Here is a 27,232-nt window from a genome sequence, read left to right as displayed (position 1 = left end):
TCATTTGACCAGCCTTACTCTAAATGACTCCAGAAGATAAGACCATTTTCGAAAACAAATAGTTTTCCATTTCCTGTGCTCTTCTCCACATGAATTAATTGCCAGCTCCATCAAATACTCCATGTAGGCCCCAGCAGACAAATAAAATCACATACACCTGGATTTTGAGAAACTCAAGTTTATAACCCTACAAATCTGTTTATCTTATCTGGACTTGTTGCTTTTCTTTACCTCTCATGATTAATTAACATAAATTAGATATTTAAGAACTTGAGAAAAACAAGCTTTTGCCTTAATGTTTTATATTATGTTAATCAAGATTCTGACTCATTTGGGACATTCACTGTTAAAATGAAAACAAATTCTGACTTAATTATATATTTTTTCATATATACGTATATATTTTTTTACTGCTTTCATTGTAAAGGTCATGGGCAGTGTAATTGTGGAAGATGTGACTGCAAAGTAGGCTGGTATGGGAAAAAGTGTGAGCACCCACATTCCTGTCCACTGTCAGCTGATGAGAGCATCAAGAAGTGCCAAGGAAGTTCTGATCTGCCTTGCTCTGGAAGGGGTAAGTGAGAGCTCTTAGGCCTCTTAATATTGTGAGTGAAATGAATTCAATCCACATATATCTTATTTAAGACAGCTAAGATCCCTGAATGAGAAATTAGTCTTTCTAAAACAAAAAAACAGCCAAATTTCATGAGTGATAGTACATGGAGAAATAGAATCTCTTTCTTTTCCTCCTCTCTGTCACACACACACACACACACACACACACAGTTTTATCAGTCTTCTTTAGCTCTGAGCTCTGTTCAGTTTCAGTTCAGTTTAGTTTAGTTCTGTTCAATGGTACATTATAAAGAAAGAAAATGAGATATTTGCTCAGAACTTTCTGAATGAGACCTTATAATTGTCTGTTGACAGTTCTGAAACTCAATAACATTGATGGAGGAGAGTGTTGGCTTTTGAATAAAGCATGGTATAAACAAATAGCTCTAAATAGGTGTTGTTTTAGAAGGCATGTGCTCTCAGGTGTGCTCTTGATACAAGATCAGTACAAATTAGAGAAGGAAGACTTCATCTAGAGGAAAGCTGGTTCCATTCTTTTTGATTTATCAAAATACAAAATACAATTTCACCTCTAACATGAAAATGGAGAAGTTAATATGAAATATGCTTTCAGAGGAACTGGTAATTGAAGTTATTATAAATTTTATTCATGAGAGAGGAAAAGAAGAAAGACTTCCTTTATCTGATTATTAGATCAGCAATTTAATTTTATGTTGCCATTTTCTTTTTTTTAAATGAATTTTTTATTGAGATATTTAAATACCATAAAATACACTCTTTTAAAGTGAATAACTCAGTGGTTTTTAGTACATTAACAGAATTATGCATCTATCACCACTATCTTATTCCAGAACATTTTCATCATCACAAAAAGAATACCTGTACCCCTTACCAGTCACACCCCATTTTCCTCTCCCATCAACCCCAAGAAACCATTAATCTACTTCCTGTTTCTATGGGTTTACTTAATCTGAATATCCCATGTAAATGGAATCATAAAATATCTGTCCTTTTTGTTTCCCGCTTTTTTCACTTAGCATAATGTTTTCAAGGTATATCCATGTTGTAGCATATATTTCATTTTTTTTATGGCTGGATAATATTCATGTGTATGGATATACCACATTTATTTATTCATTCATCTCTTAATGGAATTGGGGTTGTTTCTATTTTTGGCCATCATGAGTCATGTTCTGTAAACATTCTTATATAAGTATTCGTGTGGATTTGTGTTTTAATTCTCTTGGGTTTATACCCATAAGTGGAATTTCTTGGGTAATTCTATGTTTAACTTTTTGAGGTACTGTGAAACTGTCTTTAAAGTGGCTACACCATTTTACATTCCCACTAGCTTTGTATAAAGGTTTAAATTTCCTCACATTCTTATTATTATTTTTCGTCATCTTTTTTTGATTAGTTATAGTTTTTTTTTATGTTGAAATCTCCCAAAGTCTCCAAGATTATTTGTACCATACTTATTTTTTATACTTTGATATTTATTCCTAATGATTATAAGGAGGATACAATATGGGTAGAAGGATTTTTTATTTCACAAGCATTTTTGACTTGCCCCATCTTTCACCAATAACTCAGACAGGAAAGGCTGTTCTACCTGCATTAATACAATATTGTCATCATAGTGCTTGAGTAAACCTAACATGCTTTTAAAGTAATAAAGATTAAAAATTAGTATCCCTCAAACTACTATTTTTTATTCACTCATTCATTCATTGTTAAAATAACAAATTATATAATGGAAAAATAAAAGCATACAAGACATAGAAAATTACTCTAAATATATGTATTTACCAGTGGTTTTTCATTTGTCTCTAAAGTTTTTAATATAGTGGTAGTGTAAGATTATTGTGGACTTTATATATCAATTTTTAATAAATTCTGACAAACATATTTTTCTCTTACCTTTCTAGAGATTCACTAATGTATTCAGCCACCATTTTAAAGCAATAGAGTATATTTAAAGTTTATTTTGTTAAAAAGGTGTTGAATATTTAAATATAATGATAATATTTTTAGTTTTTATAATTCATTTAATCCTTTTGAAGTACTTTACAGATAAGTAATAAAAGCTTCTCTAGTTTCCCTGCAGGGAAATAGAGGTATTGTTGAAGTGATTTCCCCGGGAACCATAACAAAATATAAATTTTGAAAATGAAGACTAAAGATTTATGAGAGCCAGTCCAATGCTTGAACCAATGATCAGAGACCCTTCCTTTCTCGTAGTGCTACATCTGAAAACTCATTAGCAATGGATGTTTCAAAGTAAATAGCCAGTCTAAAAACTTTTAAAGGATTAGTTTTGCAATTTATGGATAACAATTGCAGCTGTGGTTACATGCGTGAGGAAAGCAATTACAAGGCCCATCGGTTCTCAAGCCAGAGAGCCTCAGCAGCTTACCAGCTAAGGCCGAGAAAAAAAATACATTCTCTTGGTAGAATGTACTGAAGTTCCTTAGTATAGTCTACCTCAGGGGTCAGGAGAAGGCATTTTTCCACCGGAAATGAAATTAGATTACTTCCTTTTGCTGGTGATTGCTAAGTGTGATCATTATATCTTGAAGATAGAGGAATAATATAGATGATCTCTTGCATTTTCTATTTGTTCTCTGATTCCTTTATTTGGACAATTTTATTCTTAGACCAGTGTTCTGCTCAACAACTTAAAATAGCTTATGATAGACAACATACACATTAGTTTTAAACTCTTCTTGACTTACAAATACATTTTTAAATTATTATTGAGGTTCTCTTGTTTGTGTGTCTGGCTGTGACCAAAATTTGTGAGCAAATGTGATGTTTATCACTTCAGAGCAGAAGCTTAAGAGGCAGTGAAAAGTTTGCCATCTCTTTTTACCCCTGGCCTGGGTTTCTGAATGAGGATGATTAGCAGAAATCTCTGCTGACACCACAAAGGATTTATAATGAGTGAGAAATAAACTTTTGTCGTTTCAAGCAGTTAAGATATTAGAGTTGTTTGGTATTGCAGCAGAACTCCTGATTGCTACTCTCTTCCACTTACAAAATTTAGGGAACACAGTTAAACCAAAACAAACAAACATAACAAAAATCCACTTCAACCTGAAGAAATAGTCAAAAATCTGTTGAGATTATAGCTATCTGTATATGTTATCAGTATCAATATATAAATCAAAATAAATATAAACGTACATATTTTACAAATTATATATTTATGTTGTTCTATCAACAGCGTGTTATATACACTTATTCAATAGGTAAAATGCTGAGAACATTGAATGTATGGTCTTTTTTAATATCCCCCAAATACAATGAAGTAGGAAGAAATACAATTATTCTTTTTACAAAAAAAAAAAAACAAAAACGTGGAAATTTGAACAGTTCGTCATTTTACATAGTAAGTGCCAGATGTGCAAGTTTTAATATAAACTTTTACTACACGCCCTCTGTCTCCAGAGCTATTGTTTTAGATAATTTACAGGTACTTTATTAATACCAGTTTGTTGAACAATATGTAATGAGTATATTTTCTTGTTACATATATCCTCATGCAAAATCATTGCTATGGCTGCATAGCATTTTATAATGTGGTTGTAACGAAATAATTAATTAATTCTCTTATATTAGACATCTAATTTGTCTTTTAGTCAAGTTCTAAATATCATAATTTACATTCTTATAGATGAAAATTTATACATATTCTTAATATTAATCTTAGATCTGGAATGCATAGATCTAAGTAAATAAAAATATGTTAAAGCTTTTTAATAAAAAAAACTTCCTAACAACTCATATTCTGTAGAAAAATTATACCAGCATACTTTCCCACCAGGAGCATAACAAGGGTTCCCTTTATCCACCAATACTGACAATTTAAATAATCAGTTAGCTCTTCTTGATTTATTTTCCTTTTAGTGTTATAAACACTTTCCATTTATCAAATTCCTCTTATAATCATCCAAACAAATGATTTATCTGTAGATAGTATTATTCGGAGGCTTGTGTTTGACGTATTTGCCTTATTTGGTCATCATTTGTCCTTGTGCTTAAGTCTTCTTTTTGTTTGGTACTGCAAACCCATGTGTTTTTGCTGCCTGCCCTCTGTGCTCACCCCCTTTTTTTATTAGACTTGTTCTAAGAGATATTGCATATGTTTCAGTCCTTAAGCCCACATAACCATACACCCCACAAGGGAAGGTGTGAAGTGGAGGAGAATGATAAATTGAGGCTAATTATTTAATATTGTAGCTTCTACAAAATAGAAACCATGTCCTCATTTTTATCAATTAGTATGTTTTAATTAATGAATTAAGCAAGTCAGTTCAATTCCCTAACTAGGAACGTACTTTCAAAGAATAATAGCATGCCAAATTCCCACCATCTGGATATTTTTCAATTTAAGCCATAATTTATCTCTCCCTTTATTGGCAAAGCACATCCTTAAAATTTCTTGCTTTTGTTTATCAGAGAAGTTTCCCATGATTCATGTATTTTTTTAACCTATGAGTTTTTCACTCTATGAGATTTTTTGACAACTGAATAATTATTTTTCTTATTTATGTATACAGATGTGTTATTATTTAGAACAGATACAAAGTTAAAAAAACAGAAGATCTTCAAACTTTTATTTTTTATTTTGGGGATCTTTTTATTTTTTATTAATTTTTTTTTACAGTTTTATTGAGGTATAATCGATATACGAAGAAAACCTTCACTTATTTAATGTATGCAGTTTCATGAGTGTGGCCATATGCATATACCCTTGATGTCATCACCACAACTAAGATAATAAATAGACTCACTACTTCCAAAAATGTTCTCTCATCCCTTTGCTTGTGTGTGTGTGTGCGCGCAAGCATGCGTGTATGCACGAAGAATGCTTTACAAGAGAACTATCTAAAATAGTCAGGCTTATGGAAGCAGAAGATAGAATGGTGATTGCCAAGGGGTTGGGGTGGGGAACAAGGAGTTGTTATTCAATGGAGATAAAGTTACAGCTATACAAGATGAATAATTTCTAGAGATCTAGACATAGTGCCTGCAGTTAATACGATACCGTGGATTTAAAAATTTGTTAAGAGGGTAGACCTCCAAACATTTTAAATTAAGTACCACACCACCTATTGTGATTTTGATTATATTTTTTAAATTCTCAGTGGCCTAATTAAATAACTTATTGTAAGTTAATTGAATGGGAAATGCACAGGGTTTTCAAGTGGCAAGGGAACCCAATGTATTCTTCCAGTAGGATTTAGAGACAGCAAATGAGATTCAGATTAGCTATATTCTAAGTGTCCATATTGATTGATCCACTACATTTGCCAGTGCTCAAGGACCCTAGAATAGTCCTGCACTAAATTATGGCATTTTAAACGGTCATTAAGGACTATAGCCAAAGAAGAAGCAATTACCCTGTAAAATTAACTTTTTTACTCTTCCGTATCCAGAAGGAAATGGTCCTGATTTAGTGATGCATCAAATGAGGAAAATATCAGTGAGTAGGTAAATCACCTCAAAAACGAAAGTTTGCAATTTGTTATATTATAGACATTAAATGATGAGAAATCAGTCTGTGGATCCCATAGAATCTTCCATGGATCGCTGAGCGCACTTTGAATTTACAGTGTTCTCTATTATGGCTTTTATATGTTCTAGTATCATGAAATAACCTATAATAATAATATGGTATCTAGAAAAAAATTTGTTTATTATTTGCTTTCTTTGTACTCAGAAAAACCTATTAGAATTTCATAAATCGTATATGCATCCTATATTTCACAAAACCTCATGAATGTAAATGTTATTTATTATGACTTTACTAAACACAGTATGGCAACAAAAAGATTGAGATTCAGGGAGAACTAAATATGGCACCTCTAGCATCTTTGATCTGTGTCCTCATGATATGTTGGGATTTCTTGTGGAAATATTTTCTATCCTCACGAGGAGGCTAAAGGTGCAGGTGCCTAGAACTAGAAGGTCCTGAGTAAATCCAATAATAAATCTCTCATTCATATGAAGAAGCAACTAAAAGCATAACTTGCATATTTTGAAGGGAATGTCTTAAAAGAATTGAAAAGAGCCAAGGTACACAGAAAAGAAGGCTTCATATAAGGTGGTTGTTCAGGGACTCCCCTTCCAATGGGTAAATAATTATCTATGTTCCTTATTTCTTCTCCTCTACTTTATCTTGCTTTTCTTCTTGCTATTTTTATATTCAACAAAACAGAGAGGAGAAGAGACTCAAAAGCTGAATTTAATAATTTTCTATATATATTTTTAAAATTGTATTTCAGTAGAAAATAATAAACAGTATTTTCTGAGTTACCCAAGGTTTTTCTAATCCATAGTCCAGAAAACTATCATAATATTTGTGTGTGTGTGTTTCAGTCAAGGATCTTGTTTAAATGTTTTATCTATGGCAACAGAACGTTTTGTGTCAAAGCTAGGAATCAATCCAAATCAATAGATGATTTTTATTACATTTTGTATAATGTTTATGCGGTAAGTTGGAAACTAGTGAAATTCTTTGGCTAAGAAAACTTCCTAGTAAAGGCTGCAACAAATATTGTCAAAATCTATTTGAAATGAAAATAGGAAATTGGATAAGAATTCAATCCCAATTTCTTTAAGTGAGCTTAAAATGAAATGTGTGACAACTATGACAATTTTATTACCACAATTATATATTTATTTCTATTAAAGCACTAAACACATAGTGAAGGATGTAGTGTGGGGTTCTAGCAGTTATTTGCTTGATTTTATTCAGTAAACAAGCAAATCGGATGCTTTTATTAGGAAAAAATTTGGTCTAATTGTTAGCCATAATATTCATGGAACCATACACTCTCCAGATTTTTTTAATAAAAAAATCAATAAGGCAGAATGTCATACTTTATCCAGGCCTTAGGTCTATATAGCTGATCAGAACCCTATGATTCCCTTCTTGGATACATGAGATGTCATTAAAAATTGGTGGGGCTCGTTATTGTGTTATATTTATACAATGAATGTATTCAATATATAATTATGCTATGCCATATAACCAACCCATGTATCATATTTTCATTAGTGATATTGTTTATCAAATTTAATCATCTAATATTTATTGACCATCCTGCTATATATCTCTATGCTAAGCCAGGGAACTAGAAATAGGAGACCCATATTAAGTTTTTGAAAATAAAGTTTTATTAGAACACAGCTGTGCTTTTTTGTTTACATATGGATGCTCTCTTGCTATAATGGCAGAGTTGAATAGTTGCCACAGAGAGTGTGTGGCACACAGAACCTAAGATATTTACTATCTAGCCCTTTACAGGAAAAGTTTGCTGACCCCCATGCTAAGCATTTGTGGTAAGTATAAAAAATGTGGAAAAGGGATTAAGTGTCTTGAGACTCAGAGGAGAAAAATAATATTTTATAAATAAATTTGGGTGCAAATTTATGGCTTCATGAAGTAAGTGAAGCTACAATTGAGTCTGTAGGGATGAGTAGCAATAATAGGAAACGATTTAGAAAAAAAGTGCATTCCAGGTAGAGGGCACAGCATGGAGAAACAAATTGAGTTAACAAAGAAATAACTTTTGCAGAGAACAGGAAAGAACTTCACTTTTAATAATAATAATAATATATTCATATATATATGAATAAGAAAGTGGTGGGAGACAGCTTGGGGGCAAATGTTATCTCTCCCACTTCCTACTACCCTTCCCCATATTGTGATGGGTTTGAGATAGAAAAAACAACTTTATAGAGCTTTTATTCTCGTAATTATCTTAAGAAGTTAATTGTTAGTAAGAAGGACACACACTATAAGTACAAATTGTACATATGCTAAAATGATGTCACAGAAATGCCAGGTTCTCCTTGCTTAGTGCTCATTTAATTGGGTCAATGCCAAAATACCATGTTTAACATAACTAAAGTTAACGAGATCCAAATCTTGGTATGAGCAAGATAAATGTATTAGCATCCTCTCATGTGCCTTTCTTCCTCCTTGCACCTCAACTGATGCTTACTTATTTATTGACAGCATGAGAAAACAAATACAAAACTAAAGTGGCTCCTTTATTAAAAGTCATTCATATTAGCAAAGTAGTAAAATGACAACAGTTTAGCAGTCATATTAGTATATTAAGGATCACATTGTATTGAGTACATATACACATACCTATTTGCTTTAAATGGCAAAGGGACATTACGTTGCAGTGAGACAAGGTCGGAGGTTATTGGTATGGGGGTGAGAGACTCTAGACTTAGTCTGGGCTCCACCACTAGCTAGGTGCATGAGTCAGCAAGTCACAGGCTAAAACAGAAGCAAAACCCTAATGGTGACTTTGAACTTAGTTTCTTCGGGCTACTTGTCTTCTCCTTCATCTCTGCAGTATGTGAACTCGACTCTGTGTTTTGACTCATTTGGACCTTTAGATGTTATGTTTACTCTCATGGGCTTCATGACCATCATTTCCTAGTAACTTTTACAATAGACTTTGTATCTGATTTTGCATAGCTAATGAGACATACAGAGAGCTGACTATTCATGAGAATCAGGTGTCTAGCCAAGCTGTTCTTGACTCTGCTGTCTACCAAGTGACTGTTTTGGGTACAGAGTAATATATTTGTCTGTTATGGCATACTTTCATTTGGAATGTAACAGTTAAGATGGATGAGATTTTGGTTCTCCATAAATATTTATTTCTCATACGATGCCTTTTATTTGGATACAGAAGGAAAATCAGGATTCTTTGGCTTCTTATTTAAGTTTCTAAATAAATTTGGCCTCTTTTCTGCTCAAAATATCCATGCCATGTGGATGCTTGTAAATAGTACCAAATGGTCTGGCATAGTACAGTCATGAGCTGTTTAAGATTTGAATGGTCCTGAGGATGAAACAGCAAATATTTGAGGTCATATGTAAAGTCCTTTACAAGGACATTAAATCTTTTGCCAGGATTTCTTTCTCTAGATTTCTTCCTAAAGCCTCATATTGTACAACTGAAGACGTTTTAACAAAGTATAAAAAATGCAAGCAAATATAGAGTTTATGGTGACCAGAAAGGTCTTTCACACTGCTTCATTTGATTAATTTTCTGGAAGTCTGGATTTGGTTATTGTTACTATTGAATTGTCACAATGGTGAGACAAAAATCACAGAACTTATACTCGAGTATAGTTTATTATAATTATAAAAGAGGCAGTAGCAAAACCCAAGTGGTATAATTCATGCTCAATTCTAGATCCATTCTTCTAGATGATTCTACTACAAAAAGAGAAAAATCAAGAGAAATTATTGATAAATGAGATCTTGGATATGTTAGGAGATCCAAAGTCTTATGGCTGCACAGGGGTAAGTCAGGGCTGGTACATGATCATATTGTTCAACTCTATTCCCAAATGTTACTTCCATCCTTCATTTGTATGATCCCTGGGAAAACTATCAACAGCCATCGATTTCCTGTTTGGGTAGAGAGGCTCACACACACTGCTGATATTGTGCTTCCTCTCAGGATCTATAGACCTATCTAGTCAGCCACTATCCAATTGTGAGGGCATGAGTCTTTCAGGGAATAAGAATTAAAGACATGACCACGTGGCCTATGACATCCTCACAGGGTAGATGTGCTCACAACATTTATTATATATATTTAATAAATTAAAAAATATATACTTAAAATATAAAGTATATATTTTTTTAGCTTTATGGAGACTCAGTTTTGTTATCTGTAAAAACTGTTATAACTGCTATGTTTTTCTCTAAAATGTTGTGAAGAATAATTAAGATGGTGCATAAGAAATTCTTTATTAAATTTAAAACTAATATTCAATTGTAAAAGATTACTAGGGTTTAAGTAGATGGCATAGCAGATGAATTCAAGGACATAGAATTTAATAGAGAAAACAAAACCAATATTCATTTGGTCATTCACTCATGAATTCATTTTTATGTTCAACATATATTTATTGGGATCCCACTATGTGCCTAGAACCAGTCTAGGTGCTGAGGATAGAATAATAAATAAGACAACCAATGTCAGGGTTCTCCTAGAGCTTCTAGTGAGTTTGGTTGGAGAAGTTAAACAAGGATACAAATTTGGTTATTGCTAGAAAAAGGAAATCAAAATAATATGACAGAGTGGATGAAGTGGGCTCGAGAGGGCTAGAGACTGCTGCAGATGAAGTGGTCAGGGACCCTCTCTGTGGAGGTCCTGTTTAGCCAGAATTGAGTATTAAAAGGGGGTCAAGTGCAAACTGAGGGAAGATGGCCAGAAAAACAAAACAAATGCAAATGATTTATACAAAATTTCAGACTCAGGTGATCAAGTTTTGGAAGAGATCAAAGTCAGATAGGCTTTGTCCTTAAAGAGTCCATAGAGGAGACTTTGAGTTTGTTGAAGAGGTGTTTTTAAAATAGTAATGCTGAGCTCCCACCTGATTTAATTTGTCTGCAATAAGGCCTGGGCATCAAGGATTTTAAAAGCTCCCTAGCGTTTCCACCCGGCACTCACATTAAGAATCACTGCTCTGCAGGCTTGTGTAATGGGCATAGTCGTACAGCAGAAAGACTAAGCAGAATACACTTTCGTTTTTGCCCTACTTCCCACAAAGCAAACGGGGCTTCAGAGAGTGCTTAAGAGTTGCAGAAAAATTACTGTCTTGTGAGGTCTTTTCCAGATGTTCTGTTGAATAGGTGGGAAAACAATGAAGTGGAGTTGGGGGATTGGAGGGAAGTATGATCTTGGAAAAGGGGAAAATAATTTCCAAAACAAGAAATCACATCAGGAGGCACAGAAATATGAAAAAAATATAGTATATTTGTTCAGGGAATTGTTCCATCCCAGTTTTTATATATCTGAGGTGGGAGTGAGAATCTGTACTTTTAAATAGATCTCCAGTGTAATTATGAAGCATTTGGGTATGAATGCTGGGGGTATATCTCTTTTACAAAAATGTCCTTCCATGATCCTCAATTGCTCAGAAACCTTAAACCTACTTTCAACCTTCATGGTTTTCTGAGAACTAATCTGTGAAGTGTTTACTGACCAGAATAATCTGTATTGTAATGAGGAATTCCTAGAATTCTATATCCAGGGATTCTTAACCTGGAATTCGTGCAACTCTGGAGGTTTATGGTTAGGTATCAGGGCAATAAGAACCTCTTAAAATGGCACAAATATAGTGTGTGTACCTTTTAATTTATATTTTTATGAAGAGAGAGTCCATTGCTTCTTTACCAAATTCTAAAAGGGCTATATAATATTGACAAAAGGTGACAGCGATTTAGAGACCACTGCATAAAACTCAAAAAAACAGTTAAAGAGATGTTGCAGAAGATTACTAAGGAACATATTTTGAACTAAATGTGACTTAACTATACACTACATAGTTTAATAATTAAATTAGTAAATTATCCAAATAGTAATCAAATACATAAATACTTTGTGATACCTAGTTGTATATGGAACTTAAGATTTAGCTTCTTTTTAAAACAATGTGTTTTCAAGATTCAAGTTTGGAATGAAAATATGGACCAAGCCCAACACCGTTTTATTCAGTCACTGAAGTTTCTTTCTAGGATAACTAGAAACACAGGCAAAAATTAAAGCAGAGAAAAAAAATCCATTCCTGTTTTTCTCTCAGAACAGAATGATATTTCTTCTGTAATGATTTAGGTTTTAGTCAGTACCCATGAGAGGTGTCCATTCTGATCAATAAATTTTAAAGTACTAAATGCTCATAAGAGTACAACCTGGCATTCTAGAAATAGCAGTAATATAGGAACAAGAACAGAAGGAAATTTAATTTGTATGCTAATCAAGTTTCATTTGGAATTGTTTTAAGGAGACCCATCTCATTATATAAAAATAGTCTTTTATAAAAAAATATAAAAATTCACTAAGGAAATATAATTGGTGTTTTGCAATTCTTACATGGCTCCAAACTAAGATTTAGCTATAAACTTATTTCCAATTAACATTCAGCCATATTACTCTTGTTTTAATTGTGGCTATATAAGGTCCATATACATCTTAGAAATGTGTGGGATAGAGCTAAATTATCAAAGAAAATTTCAAGCAGTGTGGCACAGTACATAACCTGAGGAAACAGTAAAGAAAACAGACAAACAGGTCACGAAGCAGCAAGCAATAACTGTTGGTTATTAACATTGAATGATACTGGGCCTACGCCCTGGGTTTATCACTGTTCATTATACGTCCATTTATTTATTCATTTACTTATTCAATCAATTAATTACATTAGCAATATAACATGACAAGGAGGATCTCCATAATATTTACTTTAATGAAATAATTTGCGTAGCCGTTATTTTACCTTTTTTATGTTGCTTAAGCTTCTGGTTCAATCCAAGGGCTTTATTTCTATGATATAAACTGGCTACACTGAGGGAAATTACATTTAGTGAGAATATTTGCTCTTATTTTTTCAATATACATATAGAAAGTGTTCAAGAAACCATGGTTGTTTCCTCTTCTGGATCAAAGATTCTCAATATCAGAAAGGTATACTATTACTGCTACCAGACCACACTTCACAGCAATCCCCAGTTTGGGACTTATAAAGAGTTGTTTGGATTTTATGTCCTGAAAGAACTCTAGCTTTCTTGATTATGTTTTTAATTTCTTTGTCATTAATTACTGTACTGAGGATATAACAGAATTACACAGCATCTATTTTAATTAAGAGTCATTTGGATGCAAATGGCAGAATCCCAATTCAATTAGAATAAACAAATGAGTTATGTTCTCACATAACCAAGAAGGACAGAGGGTAAAGATGACCTTTAGGATGATTGGAAAAGGGACTTAGACAACCTTACATCTGTCTCTTTCCTATTCTTTTTCTCAATCACGCTCAAATGCATGCACACACATACACACACGCATGTGCATATTCACACTCAGCTGCCCCAGGACACACATTTCTACTTCCATCAGTGGTTTAATCTCAATCTTGTCTACTACAGAGTGATTTTCTTCATTCAGGAGAAACGTGGATTTTAGTAACATCTAACATTATATTTTTACTGTACCCTGACCAAGGAAAATGAAAGAGTCTTTCTTCACTAGCAATTCAAGGGAGAACAAAATCTAAGAAAAAACTCTGATTGGCTTAGCTTGGAACAATGATAAATTTTGAATCAATCAGAGGGATGATGGAGTATTAAACTTGGTCCACCTTTGGGCAATGCCGCAGTAGTGAAATGCAAATTATAAGATTTCAAAGAATCCTTATGAGCAGACAAAATGATTTTTATTGACAATAACTACATTTCAGGTTGGTATTGATCTTGAGAACATTTGATTACATATAGAGCCTTCTTGGTGATGATATATAGCAAATATGATATATAGCATATTTTCAGATTTATAACCAAAAGACAGCACCACAGGTCAAGGCAATCTATTAATGATTGTAGGAGGCAAAAATAAAATGGCCCCCAAAGACATTCATTTCCTGATCCCTGGAACCTGTGAATATGTTAGATATGTAATCAAAGAGGAAAATTGTCTGAGAAATTAAGATTGCTAATTAGGAGATTGTAGTGGATTATTGGAGTGGGCTGATATAATCACTGGGGTCCTTATAAGCAGAAAAGAAAACTGAAGAGGAGTCAGAATCAGAGTGATTCAATATGAGAAGGACTTAACCTTCTTTTGATGACTTTGAAGATAGAAGAATGGAGCCAAGAGCTAAAGACTAAATTCGGCCTCTAGAAACTTGAGAAAGCAAGGAAGAAAATAGATTGTTCCTAGAGCCTGCAGAAGGAATACAGTCCTGCTGATACCGTGATTTTAGCTTAGTGAAATCCATACGGATTTCTGTTCTCCAGAACTATAAAGTAATATATTTGCTTTTAGCCACAAAATTTGCAGTAATTTGTTTTAGTAGCAATAGGAAACTAATACAGTGATCTATGGAAATATCCTTTGGCATAGTCGCTAGAATTACATCAAAAGCTGTTTATGAGTGACTTATGTATTCCGTAAATTATTAAAGTCTTTTTTACAGACTATTTGAAAAGTAATAATGTTAAAATGCTGTTTCTTTCACTTTTAGTACTTTAACTATAGACATAAACACAAACATAAACACAAAGACATTAGCCAAGGTATAATTTCCTCATTGACTTTCCCCTTGCATTATTTTAAAATAATGGAAACTAGTATTTCAACCCAAGTTTTTATCATACTTTTTGCATTTATATGAAATCTTACAAATTATTCTATGTTGAAATATAGTCCAGATACATTAGTTCTAAAAGCTAATACTATATTAAGGTATTTTGACCAAGTGTAATATGCATCTTTATTCTATAATTCAATTCATTATTCTACTTAAATGGCCCGTGAATACAATTATGAGACATTAATATGATGGTTTGAATTTTTTCCTGTTTCTACATTGTAATTCTGCCTTATAATTCTGGCTACATGTCATTATCTAGATGGGTAAGTAGATCCAAGTTTTTCAGGACCTACATTTTGGGAGCCCTTTTTAATAAAGTGAATTCAAAATAGCAAGTATAAAATTAGTTCTGGTTAATGTTTATTTAGGAATAAAAAGGAAATCAACATAAATTACATTTTTAAACCAGGCAAATACCACAGACATCACAAAATTCAGAATATGACATAATTATAATTTCATGAATCTGTTGTAAATGGCTCTGTATACTTCAAAACTTGTTTTTTCTCAGCTTCTCAAATGCAGACTGAGCATTATAGAATGTATTCAATATTATGACTTGATCTCAGGCATTACATTGTCATGACCCAGAAGGCTTTAGGAGTATTCCTGGAAGCCATTCCTATACCCTGAAAAGCCATGGAAATGACTATACCCACCCATGCTAATCATAAAGTAAACATATCCTCAATTCAACTTCCTTTTAGCTGAATCCCAGAAGTGCTTGGAGTCATTCCAGTGCCATCTGACCTGAGGGAAGTATGGCTGAGTAGAAGTTGGAATAGAGAGAGTGGTTTTAATCAATAAAGTTAAAATTTCTTATTTTATGAAAATTTAAAAAATATATATATCCCCTATTGCCTGGGTCCTCCCCAGCAGTGTGGAAGGGACCCCCACAGATAAAAAAAATCTGAGGATTAATTGCCGTTAGCTCTATGATCAATGTGCTTCTGACTCTTTGATGATTGACACTGAAGAACTGCACTTGGGGCTGTACTCAAAGTAGAGAACACTGAGTTTCTACAACCTGCCATTGACTTCCTATGTTTTCCTCTCCAAAAAAAGTGATAAGCAAGTCTTTTGCAAAAGTGAAATACTTGCTGCAGCCTCAGCTGTTCTTGATATCACTGTAAAAGGTGAAGTCTGTCTGTAATTATTTATGATGCTCCCCCAAGGGGGCTGTTGAAACTTTTGTAGCCTGGCAGCTGTTTCATGATGTTAATAATCATAAACATTCTTTGAACTGTTAACAAGAAAGTATCTGTTTAGAGTTTTGTTATATTCTGGTACCTCCAGCTCAGGCATCATTTTATTCCTGGAACATATGCAGTATTAGAAATATTTGTCATATTATCAGCTTCCAAATATTTCTTTTTAAACTGGAGGTATATAGCTTGGAGTCTCTATTTTTGTTCATTTGTCATACAGAATGTCACTTTTCACCTGAACCCCTTGCAGACATCAAGCTCTTCCAGCAAACTGTAAGACGGTCTTGAGTCTTAATTTCATGGTCCACAAAAAGCTGAATTTTTGGTGATAGAAATTCAGAGTTGGAGCTCTCACTTAAAAAGAGATAAGGAAGCTGATCCATCCCAGATTGATGCTAAGCCTAAAATGAGCTTTGCATGCTCACTGAAAAGTGTTTCCTCACTCTAGGGTTTTTATTCCACCATTTAAAATGCTGTTGTCCATCTCTTCATAAGACTTTAGAGACAGAAGATTTTTAGAGCCTTAATGCACTGATATGAAGATAACACAAAAAGAAAGTTTTTTAAAACTCCAACTCTTGGGAGAAAAGCAGACCTTTATCTTTGTCAAAAGGGAATAAAACTGATGGCATGGCAAATTAAGGTTTGAATGGATAAGTGAAATAAGGAAGTGGAAAAATTTGGCACACTGTCCCCGAAGACTGCATTAGACAAGGAAATAAACGAGAGGGAACAGAGATTTGTGAAGATGTGTACCCTCAGGTCAAGGTCCTGGGCTGGTTGGGAGCAAAAAGAAATGGGAGGAAATGTCTTAATAGAATGAAGACAGTAGTGTATATATAGGCAGGGCTTTTGTTGGCAAAGGTTATGTTCTCTTGTTTTTTGTTTCCTTTGCCTGACAAGTGCCAATTGAATTAACCTTTCTCAATATGTAAAAATCTGTATGATTAAACTTTTTTTCTTATGCAATACTTATAATACTGGATTAAAAATTAAATGAGTAATCATAGTTAACATTTAATCATAGAGTAAAATCAAAGGGAGAAGAATGAGTACTTATGTGCTAGGTACTGTGCTAAGTACTTGATACATGTATCTCAATATTCTCATGACTCCTAATAGCGGTATCACTATTATCCTTATACAGCTTATAACAACTGTCTCTCTTTTTCTGTGTGTATAAATTCTGTTGTTTGTATTTCCATACATACTATTCTAGTCCACGTTCTTGTATGTGTCCTTCTCTCTGCCGAGGATATCCACCGACATTTTTATGCTGATGTAAATCAAACTTCATGTGTAGATGTAATCATATTTTTCTCCATGTTATAGATAAGCTTGTGTACACTTTTATTTTTGCATATACACTGCTATAATTGCTTTTTTATGTTGGTCTCTTCTATTGTTGGCTCCATGAGTGGTACTGTTTTGCTTTGTATTTCTAGATTCTAGCATCAAGTAAGTACTTGGCTGAGAGTAAAGAGCAATGATTGTGAAATAAATGATTAACTGAAAGCACAGATGACTCTAATATTTCCTATTTAAAAGAAATGATCATGTACAAATAAGTAAAGAACTGATTCTAAGCATGGGTTCCTAAGTAGTTAGAGACATGTGCGTGGAAAAATCTTGATTTCAGTGAATACAGGGCCTCTTTCCCAGGGGTTTAGTTCTGTATTCCTTAGCAGTGGTCTAGAAGGGAAAAGGAAGATTAAATCTGGATGAGGCTGGCGTGTGTGTATATGTGTGTGTGTATTTTCCTGTACTTGTGACTTAATTCCAAAGTCATTTAATCATAATATGGGAATTTTCCATTACTTTGTTTTTCCTTCTAATTAAAAGTAGATTATATTTTGCAGAGGTTAACAAAACTTTAATTCAATGACAATATGCAATTTCTATAAATTATTGGCACTCATTAACATTAATAAGGATTTTATTCCTCATTTAAACTATGTATTAATCTTTCCCATTAAAATAATTCACAAGTTTGAAGAAAACTTTAAATATTAATACAATAATGAAAATTGTTTATTAATTGAGCTCGATCTTGTGATGGTGTGATCTAATATTTAATATGTGATCAATAACCTGGAAAAAATTAATTAGAAGTTACCACTTAAGTTATTCTAGAGCGATAATTACCATTCCCTCTAAAAGTCAAAAAAAGTTTGTTAAATGAATCAAGTCTCATACTTTCTTATACTGAAATTGTTTTCTTGTTTCTACCCAAATACCTAATATATAGTTTTGTTTTTCATTGCACAGAGACATTATGTCATTATTTTTATTAAAAAAAATATATAAATATATTTAGTTTCTCTCATGTATGGTTCCGTACAGATTCCTGACAAGATGATTATATAAAATTTAAAAACCTAGGTCTCCTGTTGACATTCATCTGAGGACAGATAATGAGTTCACCTGTGACTCATTGTAAGTTAGTTCCAAAGATATAAAGAAACCTCTTGCAATCACACTTAACCTTCACATGGCATGGATTTAAGGGAGAAGGTGTGGGGGGGGATGCAAGATATAAAAATGGACAATTGACATAAGAACTTTCTCATTCACATTGGATGAGATCATCAGGGCAGTCTAGTGAATAGTCTGAATATAGAACATTTTAAAGGAATGAAATATTTTTTCAAATATACATGGTAGCCTTTTGAGCCTGTTTTAAATCTCATTTCAAACATAAAACAACTAAAGGAACAAATTTCATAAAGACTCCATTAGACTGGTTAAACATGACCCTGTGCAGTCTATTTAAAATAGCAATATATATAATCCCTTGTATTCATTCAGAGTAGTGATCTGTGCAGGGTGATCCAGAACCTCCAGGATTCCTAGAGGTATTCTAGAGAGGTTACTTTGGAGAGAGAAAAATCTGAATCTGTTGTGCTTTGCCCACTGCTACCCAGGTATATTTCACTTATATATACTTTATTTAGAAAAGTTTTTTAATGGTTTCACTTGGAATGAATCGTTCATGCTCTTTTCTTCTTGCTGTTGCTGCTCAAATGTGAGAACTTTTGCTTTTGTGAAACCAAAAACCCTTTCTTCCTGAATCACATCTCCACTCTAGGCATTTACATTCTATGCTCCAATAACTACAATACTTTTAATTTTCCCTGTTCTGAACCTTTAAGTGTTCACCTGAAAATATTTAAAAATAGTCCGTCACTCCAAAAGGAAATGAAGTAAGTGACCGTGGAAAGGGGGTGGGGAGGTCTCAGGATTATAGATTCACCTGGGCTTGTTCATGAATTGAAACCGAAAGCAAAGCCACGGTAGAGTAAAATCGAAGGGAGAAAAATGAGCATTGGTGCTTTCTCTTTGTCCAGTACTGACACATAGCTTGCAGCCACTTTGCATTTTATTCCTGATAAATCAGTGACTTTACCGAGAACCAGGCAGGAGAGCCCAGCATCAAGGATTTCCTCTCCTTTCAAGTCCTTGTCACTGCAACTAGCTGGAGCCACCCACAGATTCCCTTTGTTGATAAGTGGTTCCAGAAGATAAGGGAAACCCTCCCTATTAGTCGGCTGCAGGTGAACTGAACTGCCGTCCAGTTCATGACATGGCTAATATTTACCTTCATTTTTGTAGGAGGTGGAAAAGGTTTTTTTTTTTTTTTTTTTTTAATAGTAATAAGGTGTAATCTGTAAATCCTGCTATATACCCAATTAAAAGAGCTTCTGCTGGTACAGCAGTCCAGGGAGAGGGGAAGCAGGTAATTATTCAGAGATAATGCTCTGGAACAGAATGTTGTCACCACATAATGGTCCCCTGCAGATAGATAAATGTAGAGGCAAAGGCAGTGTACTTATTTTTTTAAAGCAAGAGACATTTTGTCGGTGACACAATTGCAGCTCTTGCGATTACCTTTCCTCTTTTACCAAATGAAAGGTTGTAGATTTAATCATTATGCTGGATAGAGGACTGATGTCACAAAGTGACAGAAGTAAGCCCGGTGACAATAGCCTGCTGTGTACAGATTAACTTAGTAACTTTTGGCACAGACTTTAGCCATTGAAGAACTATTTAGTTATAAATGGTTAGATTCTTGATTATGTATCTTCTCAAATTAAAATTAGTTATATTCCTGCCAGTTAAGACTTAACATGTCTTTTCTTTGTCAATGAAAAGTCGGCTAGCCAGTAAAATATGAGATGACAGATTTGATTTTATTTTAGGGATGACGTTTCATACATAGGTTGAGAGTTATGTATAGTGGCCATATAGTTCTATAACCACACTGTACTGCAACAGCTCATCTGGTTCAACTCAGTGTTTATATCCAGTAATAGTAATAGCTAACTTTTATTGAGCACTTACAATATGTTAGACACTGTTCTAAGAATTTCACATAAATTTTTCATGAATTCTATAACATTTAAAAAATTTTCAGTGTCTTATGCAGGTAAGTACACGGAAGAAGGTTAGCATTATATTCAGGAATGTGATGCGAAGCCTATCATGCAGGACTAGGTCCTGTTAAGGAATTTTTACTGTTACTTTGAGTGACTGGAGAAGCCATTTAAAGGTCGTGATCATGAGTGATAAGTACTTAGTTTTAGCAGTCCATACTGGCTATTATGTAGACAAAACAGAAAAATGGCAAAGGGAAGACAAGTATGCCAGTTAGGAATCTATTGCAATACTCCAAGCCAGAGATAACTATGGTTTGAAATAAGCTGTGGCATTTGGGGTGTCGGGTTCTAGACATTTTTCTGCCAATAGGATTTTCTGACAAAACGTGGATTGGATATGAAATAAAGAAACAAGTCAAGAATAGATCAATATTTTAATGTAAGGTTCTAAACAAATTGAAAATGGAATTATTAACTGAAAAAAATGCAGTAGACATTCTCATATTACTCATGAAGAAAGTAGAACTCAGGAGAATGATTTGTGCACAATCTCATAGCTAAAAAGTGGTGGACTTTGATTCAGCTACATTAAACGCCAATATCAGTCTATTTAACCATCGTATATTTGCTGTTCCAAGAATGGTCCGGTATCAACATTGCATCATCTGGGATGGGAGCTCATTAGAAATACAGAATTTCAGACCCCACCCCAGACCTACTTAATCAGAATCTTCATTCCAATACCATCTTGGGTGATTGGTATTTACCATGAGATTTAATAAGGATCCTTCTTTTATTACATGTTTGCCAACATGTTTTGCTTCTATTTCTGAGAGAAAGAGTTTTGAACGCCTGGGTTATTTATGATGTCTTCTTTGGGGGATGTGTAAAAAATCATAATAATGCCTAGAGGTTGAGACTTTTCTCTGAGTATGGTGGGGAATACGATGCTTCTTGTTTCAATGACAAAAAGAGATCCCTGGAAAGTATCAATGTGAAATCCCAAAAGAAAATGATAAATTCAGAAAAGGATTTTGAGGTACCCAAGCATATTTTCAAAATCATTTCTTCTTATGGCCCCACATGAAATCTTTTGATTCTTAATCACTCTATTTCATGTCCTAGCACTATCCTGGAACCCACTGGAATCACGTTTGTAAGATCATTATGAGGAACTTACATTTAGGCCTGATGAAGGCAAATTACTCATGAAAGTGTGCAGGCCCATTCCAAACTAAATGATAATTTTTTACAGAAATTTGAAAACTGTATCTTAAATACATTAACAATGCGCTTAATCATTATAGTTCTGAAATGCTTTCTCAACATGCAACAAAGTAAGGTTGATATTTAAGCATTTGACAAATTAATGTTTAAAAAGGAAGTTACTTTTTTTGAAAGTATTAAAGAAGACAGGAAGTATATTTTAAATGTTTTTCCATTATTGGATAGTACTTCAATTTAGTATTTTGAACAGACTCTAGAAGAAACATAATAATCTTAAGTATCAGAAACTAAAAGCAGTAAGTGCAAAAGCAATAAATAAGCCTAATTATTTTTATCATATATTTTATCATAATATTTCATAATATTAGTTTTGTTGTTAACTTTAATTATTTGAACACTCAGTAGAAATGAAACTTATATCTCAGGCTCTATGCTGTTGTCAGCTTTAATATTACCATCCTAATAAAAAGCAATTGGAGTTAGAGTATTCAATGCAATTAACCACAAATTGAAACTTTGAAAACAGGTGAAAATGGATGGATTTCAAAGTCTTTTCTGAAGACAATTGTCTAGAACAGGAATGTAGTGGTACACGGAAGGTGCTGTAAGATCCAGATATGCCTAGCATAATGCATTTCCTAGATTTAAGACATTCAATGATAAAGCATACTGATGATTGGAAATACTTAAATAACAGGTTCAAAAGTAGGAATGCTACATAAAATGTCCACTTTAAAAAACTTTTTCCTTCTTTAAAACATGCATCACTATGATCCATACATTTTTATAGCCTTTCTCATAATCTTTGATCTATTATACATTTTGAAAATGACACTATAACTTAATGGTACAAAAAGAATAGCAGAGTTTTGTGGGCATTTCGATTTTTTTAAAAAAGTGAAATTGTAAATGAATGACAATTTTCTCGAAGATAAGCTTTTTACCTTAAAAGTTAGTGTCACTGTTGATGTTAGTCCTTGAGTGATGGTTCTTTTGAAGAATCAATCACATCTCTTTCTCTGCCAGCTTTAAAAAGTACCATCTACTCCAGGAAACCTGGCAGTTTCTATTACCTTTAAGTGCATTGATTTTTGCTTTGCCTATGATAGCGTTTTGCAGGTACAGTAACTTTCTTGTGTTTCAATGCTTTGAAAATTTTCCAAATACACACAAAGAATTTGAATTCACGTTAAAATCAAAATGCTTACATTCTTATTAATATTAATAACTCAAATGAGAAGAAAATCTAATCAGTAGATATTTTCTATTGAGTTAATTTGCCTATTCTCAGGAAGTGAAATTACATAATTTTTTTGGAAATAATTTTAAGATTCATCCTAATTTCACATATCTTAAAAAAATGAAAAAAATATTTAAGAATCAAGGGATTGGCTACTTAAATGCTTTCTAATTATGATCTTAGTTATTCAACAGAGAGCCAGCGAGGTATCTTGAAAACGGCCCTGGCATAGGAGACAAAATCAGGGTTGAAGTCTTGCATCAGCCACTTTTAGGCTGTATGACTTCGCAGAGATCATGTAACTTTTCTGAGTTTTTTTTATATTTTCTACACATACGGATAAAACTCTAGTTAGGATTAAGTAAGGATTAATTTGCGGAGTTTTATCTCCTGTTTTACTAATCTCTGTGATATTTTATGTTTTAATTTCATTTTCACTATTTCTCAAAGTGTAGGTTTTCTCTTTCATTTACATTTGTTTTTGGTCATTTTTTTCTAGTTTTATGGTATTATGATCACAGAATATAGCTTATAGAAATCATATTTTGGACTATTTCAATGATTTTTTTATGTGACGTGGAATATGATGTAAATAACCAATTTTGGTAAATGTTCTATGATAGTTTAAAGAAAGTTGACAATTAATAAATTAGCCCTGTTGATTATTTTATTCAATCCTATATGATCCTATTTTAATTTAATCTATCCAAAATGGAAAGAAGAGTACTAAATTTTCCCATAGCAATAATTTCTCATTTTGTTTCTAGCAGTTTTTATGTCATGTGTTGATAATGCATGATATAGACAAAAAAAAGTCATGACTCCACATATTCATTAACATTGAAATTATAAAAAAACAAAATCATATGACCTTGTTTAGTTTACTTGTTTAATATTAAATTCTACCGGGTCTGATATTTATGTTACCGTCTGTTTTTTTCTATATGCTTGATAAATCTTTGTCAACCCTTTCACTTTTATTCCTTTCTTTTGAGTCAAATTTGTCTTTTGTGAGCATGACACACTTAGATTTATGATTCTGTTTATTCCTTATCTAATCTGTGAATCTTATCCCTAAGAGGGTGGGTTTTAAACCATTTAAGTTTATTATCACAACTGATATATTTGATTTTACTCCTGCCAACTTATTTTATCCTTTCTTCATGCCATTTCTTATTTTTTTGTGTTTTGTTTCAATTCCTGTATGAAGCACATTTCGTAGGTTTTAATCTCCAATGCTTTGCAAGTAAATATGTGTCTTGATTTCTCCTAATAGTTACCTTATATTATTTTAAAAACATTGTTAGTATTGATTTTTGCAGTTAACAATGTTGCAAATTGAATGGTATCATTTGTCTTTCATCTGTTTAAAATAAAAGATTTAATATCTTTTTATTTTCCCCTCATCTTTACTTGCTGGAATTATCGATGTAACTTTAGATGTTAGCAATAGATATGTAAAATTAAGTTATGACATTTCATAGTACTTCTGTTTCAAGGACTATTTTTGACTTTTTCATTGGCCTGTGCAACCCTATTATAATGGCTATAAAATCTAACTACTATAGGTCATGATTACAGTGCTTATAACCAGTCAGATTTTTCACTTCTTCCATATTTTTTAGTCCTTTTATTCACTATTTAATGCTGTTCTCTGTTATGCATTTTGAAGTAAATTTTTAGAGAACTTTATTTGGGCAATTTATTTTCCAAAACCTTGAATATCCAAGATTATTTTTTTTTTGGTGGTCTCCAAACCTGAACATCGATTTACCTAAATGCACATATGATGTTTTAATTATAATAACATCTGATCCTTTGTGAGTGATCTACACTTAACTCTCACCTATATATTTAAATTTGTCATTATGTGAATTTCTTTTAATTGATCTTTCCATGGAACGTGGTAAATTGTTTTCAGCTTTATACTGAGATCTGGTATAGGCACAAAATGTATTCTTTAATAATTTATTCAATATCATTCTGGTACTTTTGTGCTTGTTTCTTTCTAGGGAAGAGCTATGATTCTTAGATTGGATAGTTCTGCATCTAACATCATCTTCCAATAATTTTGTCTTTATTCATTAGCTCTGTATTTTTGGAAATATTGTTGTTTGTATTCCAAATAACAGATTAAATTGACACCCCTTGTAAGTACTGTTCTTTGTTGTTTTTATTGTATAATTTAATGTTACAGATATTCTTTACTTTCTTTGTTCTTCTCTTTTTCTCATCCTGCTCCCTTTTAATATTACTTGGCTCTCCTGTATGGCTTTTTATTAAAATTAAAGTCATTTTTATTGCAATCGATAGACAAAAAAATCTTTAAGTGCTAAAATGGTTTTTAGAAGCATGTGTTTTCTTGACTTTGATTTGTTTTGCTTGCTCTGTAGTTACTTCTACCTTCCCTATGTTGATCACTCTGTCCTATTCTTAGGTATAACAAAGCCAATCAGTTTGTTGAAAGCGGCAATACATCCCGCAGTAAGAAAACTCTCTAATTCTGTCCAAACCAATATCTCTTAAAACATGGATCTTAGAACTTTTCTCCCCATGAAACACTTCATAGAACAAGTGTGTCATGAAATTATATTTGACCACAAATGGCTATAAAAATGTCATTTTATAATCTATAAATATGAGAATTTTTTGATTGCTATAATTACCCGCTATTACTCACTTTCACTTTAAGGCCGATTTATTATGGTTTTATATTGAGTTAACAGTTTATTTACAAATGAAAAAAAGTGATGCAGAGTTTCCCAATGTTTTTTTCTCGTTATGTAAAAATAATGTCAAGTACATATCTTATAATTCTTTAAATGAGGAGGAAAATCATTTAAGGAAGTTTTTATAGACATATTTTCAGACACCCACACAGAGAAACTGCAGAAGAAAATTGCAAACACTTATCACACATGTTGTACTATCACAGATCACATTGATTGTAAAAGAGTGCTAAAAGATGTCAAAACAGCTAATTACAGGATGTGAACTTATGTTTCTGCCTAAATTTGCCAATTGGAGAACTTGATGGATGGAGGAGGAATATTGCAAAGTGTCGATGACTTATTTTTTATGTGTCAAAAAAGTTATGCACAAAGATATATAAAAAAAATGAAAGTGAAGAAGAAGGTACAGCTAGCCACCAAGATAAGCCAATGAGGATGGGGAACCTTTTCAAAAAATGGTGCTAGAACAATAAAATAAATGAATGGACCCCTACTACAACCATACACAAGCAAATGTAAAAGCTAACCAATAAAGTTTCTAAAAGAAAATATGAGACATATTTCCACAATCTTGAGTTAGGCTGAGATTTTCATAGGGGACACAAAAAGCACAAACCATAAAATAAATATTAATAAATTGAACTGCCTCATAATAAAAACAATAAACTGGTTATCAAAAGACATTATTAATAAAGCAAAAAGGAGAGTTACACATAGGATAAAAATTATATGTATATATAACAATAACTGGTACCTAAAATATATAAACAGTCTTTATTACTCAATAATAACAAGATAAACAACAAAATTACATAAGAAAAAGACTTGATTAGACTTCACAAAAGAAGACACATTATTGGCATGACTCTATGAAAAGGTACTCATTGTCATTATCAGGGAAATATAAATAAAAAACCCAGCGAGTTACTTTTACACAACTACTAGAATGAACAAAGATAAAGAGCCTAGTAACACCAGAAGTCTGTGAGGATGTGAAGCCGGAAACTTTCATACATTGTCATTGGGAATATAATGCAACACCTACTTTGGCAAAAAATATGCCATATTTTATAACTCAGTAATGCCACTTAGGTGTTAACCCAAGGAAAATGTCTGCAAAAAATAGTTATGAGTAAGTAAATGATGGTAATTTGTAAAATGGAATATCACTCAACAATAAAAGTGAATACACAACGTCCCCCAAATGTAGATTCTATTTATACAGAAATTTGAGGATGTGTCTATAAAATACTGTTTTGTTTAAAAAAACAAAACAAAACAAAACAGAACAACAAAAAAAAAAGAATAAGCTCTAAAAAGAGTCTTTGGATACAATGGAACCTCAAACCGAGTGCACAATAATATGGATCTATTTATACAAATTTTATTTATCTCCACTCATCAATAAATAATTTAGGGAGTAAGATACATTATATTTTTTCTTTATCTGAGTTTTTCTTAAAAGATGCTATCGGGTTTTTAAGTTTGGAAATAAGAATGCTGCTTTTCTAAAAAATCAATTCAGAGGAGAGGAAATTCTGAGTCGCAGACTAAGTTAGCCCTCAATTTAATTTCACTTGATAATATTGCTTTTAGTTGATAATTACTGTTAATGCCAAAGCAATGGTTCTCAAACCTTAATGTACATCAGAATCACTTGGCAGGTTCAGC

The 27,232-nt window shown here is 32.7% G+C and overlaps 1 protein-coding gene across 2 annotated transcripts in view; it reads left to right on the top strand.

The window, feature by feature from the left end:
- ITGBL1 (integrin subunit beta like 1) overlaps positions 1-27,232 on the top strand; it is a 172,489-nt gene that overhangs the window by 85,682 nt on the left and 59,575 nt on the right. For both annotated transcript variants that reach the window (XM_015587338.2, XM_025045020.1), the window contains one exon: positions 428-574. In XM_015587338.2, coding sequence (XP_015442824.1) covers positions 428-574 — 147 coding nt within the window. The remainder of the gene's footprint in view (positions 1-427; positions 575-27,232) is intronic.

This window comes from Pteropus alecto, unplaced genomic scaffold (genome assembly GCF_000325575.1).
Source record: "Pteropus alecto unplaced genomic scaffold, ASM32557v1 scaffold13, whole genome shotgun sequence".
In the NCBI taxonomy this organism is placed as follows: Eukaryota; Metazoa; Chordata; class Mammalia; order Chiroptera; family Pteropodidae; genus Pteropus; species Pteropus alecto.
This window is presented reverse-complemented; position numbering and strand designations above follow the sequence as displayed.